The sequence below is a fragment of the Varroa destructor genome, unplaced genomic scaffold (genome assembly GCF_002443255.2).
Source record: "Varroa destructor unplaced genomic scaffold, Vdes_3.0 BEIS01001154.1, whole genome shotgun sequence".
Classification (NCBI taxonomy): Eukaryota; Metazoa; Arthropoda; class Arachnida; order Mesostigmata; family Varroidae; genus Varroa; species Varroa destructor.
In genome coordinates this window covers 1-4,039 of record NW_019212607.1, presented here as the reverse complement: position 1 = coordinate 4,039, position 4,039 = coordinate 1, and the positions used below count along the sequence as shown (strand labels likewise).

Below are 4,039 nucleotides of genomic sequence, written 5' to 3'. Positions count from 1 at the left end.
CCATTAAATTACACTTCTAGCAATACGTATTTCACTATTGTTCATAATGATAAATTGGAAATAGCAACTTCTTCGTAAATACTCTATTTATTGAATGTTGTTGTCACTACGCGTGTGTTAGCGTCGCTTCGAGCTATCGGGCGGCCCTCTGCTATCGTTTGTGGTTATTTGGAATATACGCATGTTGCAGGCACGAAATGGGTATGGAATTGAAGTGGAACTTGCCAGTGGTGCCGACCATGCACGTTTGAGTGCTTGCGATCTTTTTGTTTGGAAATATAAAGAAAGCTCTAGGTTAGTCATTTAGAATTCAGAATGTCAGGATGGGAGCCTTTCCAAGGAAACGACGATAGGGGAAGTCATTTAGGTCGAAATCTGATGAGCGACAAGGGCAAAAAGAGTTTCAACCAGAAGATATCTTGACATTGCGGGCTTATAACATTTCTCGCATTCAGCCTAGTACTACCAAAATATTTTACAATCTTAAGATCAGTTTCATTTTGAGATCATGGTATAATTGCGGAATTAGTGAGACTGAATACAGCTAAATGGAACAACTGCTACAAGATAGCAAAATTACTTGGATTCCTTTCGAACGGACTGAAACTGATCTCGCAACAACCATTAGAGAGCTAAAATAATTAAATAGCTAAGTCCCCGTTTTAGTGAGGCAAAGTAATTGAATTTCTGAGACAAACGAACCGAGTAATTACAACAAGGTAACTCAGTAATTGATATGGAAGTGGGTTACCTGGAATAGAATGACAGTAGACCTATGAGACGTTAAGAATTCCTGCAACGTATTGACGAGAATAAGATGAAAGGGTAACAAAACGGCTACACAAAACCTAAACTGGGGGTTTAATACAGGTTTCAATTCGTTTCATATTCATTTAGAAAATACAACGACAGTGTTCAAAACAGTTATTGCATTTTGCAACAAACGTGTGACAAGTCCAGGAGGTAACTAAGCAACGGATAAATAAGGTGTTTATAGCCACTGAAAGTGCCTATAGATGAATCGATGCCTTCGCTGCTATACAGGTCGAATAACGACGGTCGCTTGGTTTTGATTAACTCAAAACCGTGAAAATGAGCTAATTTTTGTTCGATAAATGTATTTCTTGTTGATTCTGGGGAAGAACATAATCGTATCATGGCCTTTTGAAATACAACAATCAACATCATGGCACGTCCAAGGTCCGTTTTCATGGAATACACTTTTGAATACCTTGTAGCAGTAGTAGTAGTAGACGGACATAGATGTACTATTCGCATTGGGATTTTCCTCAAAGGTGCGTTGTTATCATTTATTTATTTCTTGGAATCGATGCTAATAGTAGCTAAATATAAAGATGAGTCGTGTGTCAACAATAAATGCAGGTACAGTCCGGGCGTGCGTTCTTCATAGTGTTTATTGCTTGATTGATTATAACATGATAATTACAATGACATTGTAAACACAAGCGATATCATGTCGTTAGTTGCATTCGGGTATTTTCGAGTAAGTTAGCTGCGCAGTATTTTGTATAATCAGATATAGCTAATTTGCTCCATTGTTGCAGGCCCTTTTGATATCACGAAAATGCATATAAACGCCCGAAAGATGAGGAAAATGTTTGGTCCGCTTGTGCTTGAAAAAGTGGTTGCTGGTCGCATCGTTGTACATGTTTTCGACCCGCAGGATATGGAAACAGTGTTTAGAAACGAGGGACGTTACCCAACTAGACTAAGCCACCGCGCACTCCTACGCTATCGGCAACAACGGCCCGAGCAATACAGAAATGGAGGACTTTTCCCATCGTAAGTTTATAGGAGAATTTCTTATGCACATTGAAGCTGTGGTCTCAGTTATCTCTGACAAAATAGCTGTCGGTTATCTGTCAAGAGTTTATACAATATGATACATATACGACATGCATGTAAAATCAATGAATTTATACAGTATATAAATAAAACAGAGAGAAGGGTATACACTTCAACCTCTTACACATTGCGTTCCCTTGTTGACGTCAGTCAACAAGTAACACTATTTCGTAATTGTTTCCTCGTGCATAGATACAGAAATTGTGTGGCTGTTTTGAACGGATCTTATAAATATAGCTATTGTGAAATCATTGCTATTAAGATTTCTCATTTTACCTATCTTATGTTTCTTTTGCGTATTCGTATAATTAGAAATGGAGCAGACTGGGCTGAGATGCGAAACAAATTTCAGGTTCCTCTGATGCGGCAAGGTCACATGGAAATGTACCGAGATAAACTTCATGAGTCGGCTGAAGATTTGATCGATTTATGCAGCAACCAGCAATACTTTGATGGCAAGAAAGATCTCACACCGCTGCTTTACCGATGGGCCCTTGAGTGTGAGTAATTATCTTCGAAATAACGTACTCGTTTTCTGACTTCGCTTGTATACATGTCACTGGGTCTGTCGCTATGATTGTTAGACGGTAAAATCGACTGCGTAATTCTCTTAGAGCTGTTTAGGGTAACTGTACGCTCTTTTTTGTCTTTCGTTTGTTCGTCCTTCAAAACTATGTACTAGATCAATAATTGTTTACTTGTTTTTTTCCTATATAACTCAGCGACGGGGATTATAGCACTTGACGGTCGGTTGGGCTGCTTAGAAGCCTCGTTTAATGACCGCCCTCAACGCCTTGTAGAGGCAATTGCAGAAACTCTCAATGTGACAATGTTAACTGAGAACGGATTACAATTTTGGAGGTATTGGGATACACCGATCTACAAGAAGCTTGTCAAAGCACAGGACACCATGGCCGAGTATGAGATTCTTTTGGTGAACGTTTTTCCTAAGTATTTTGTAGCAGTAAAGGTAACTGTAACAAATTGCAGTCATATCGGGAAACAATTATTCTATACGATAACATTACCTTCTTGATAAATATGAAAAATCCCACTTTAGCATTGATCAGTTCGCGGAGAAACGTTATAAGTTAATTAATTTGATTGTCTGGCAATTCCAGAATTGTTAACGGTTTTTTAAAAGAGCATCCTCCAACGTCCAACACCACGGAAACGGCAACAGTTCTTCAACAATTCCTCGCACTGCCTGGCGATAAACGCGATGTATACACAATGATTATGGATCTTTTCCTGGCAGGAATTGATACGGTATGCCATTTCTATACCAGCGCCCGTTTAAATTATTTGCATGAGTGGCAGTAACTAATCAGTAACTCATATATCAAAATATTGCACAATCTAAAACTCTAAAAAATTAAATTAGGATCTAACCTTTAAATTCTAGAGTGGTTCATCTGTTTCATTGAGATAAGACCCTACGCACTGCCGATCACGATGTGTGCATATTACCCTGTCAACGATTTTTGTCTAATAAGACGAATAATAAAAACGACTAATACCCTTCGGATACGCCGCGTCTCGAAAACATTACACCCAAAGATAACCAAAGCTTAGCGATTTTACGATATTACGACACTGGCGGAGCAAATGAATATTGGAATACGAAGAGTCATTTACTTTAAATACGGCTAAGTTACATCTATTGCCATCTTTACAAAAATCCTATTAAAAGTATTTTCCCGTTTTTCGATGTGTCGTGCTTTAGACAGCTTATTCAATGATCTATCTACTGTATCACCTTGCATCGCATCCAGAATGCCAGGAACGCCTTCGTAAGGAGCTGCTATCTCTTCAAGCTCGGTTGGGCCCTCGACCAACTTGCCGCGCTCTAGAGGGGTGCACGTACCTTCGAGCGTGTACTCGTGAGAGTCATCGCCTTTTGCCGATTGCACTTGGCACAGGCCGTATACTCGAGTCCGATATCATTTTATCAGGCTACAACGTACCGGCAGGGGTATGCCTTGTTCAGCTTTTTTACTGCTGAAGTCGCTAAAACGCTTATTATAGACACAAATGTTGGTGAATAGTTTTACGTGGAACAGAAAGGGGAAAATCGTGTTAACTACAAGCGATACATACATGTAAATTACAAGTTATTTGCTTACTGTTCAGTTTTCCTCTAGAGGAGTTGCCTCTGTCGGATAGTATATAT

At 39.3% G+C, this 4,039-nt stretch overlaps 1 protein-coding gene across 2 annotated transcripts; it reads left to right on the top strand.

The window, feature by feature from the left end:
* The first annotated feature begins 129 nt into the window (after positions 1-129).
* LOC111255216 (cytochrome P450 302a1, mitochondrial-like) lies at positions 130-3,908 on the top strand. 2 transcript variants are annotated; one of them, XM_086976497.1, is made up of 6 exons: positions 130-1,295; positions 1,566-1,803; positions 2,179-2,366; positions 2,589-2,784; positions 2,988-3,135; positions 3,642-3,835. In XM_086976497.1, the coding sequence occupies exons 1-6, from the start codon at positions 1,187-1,189 to the stop codon at positions 3,717-3,719; spliced, it is 957 nt and encodes a 318-aa protein (XP_086832623.1). In that variant the 5' UTR covers positions 130-1,186; the 3' UTR covers positions 3,720-3,835. The 2 variants fall into 2 exon arrangements, with proteins under 2 accessions (XP_086832623.1, XP_086832622.1); XM_086976496.1 differs by having other exon boundaries at positions 136-1,295; positions 3,593-3,908.
* The last annotated feature ends 131 nt before the right edge of the window (positions 3,909-4,039 follow it).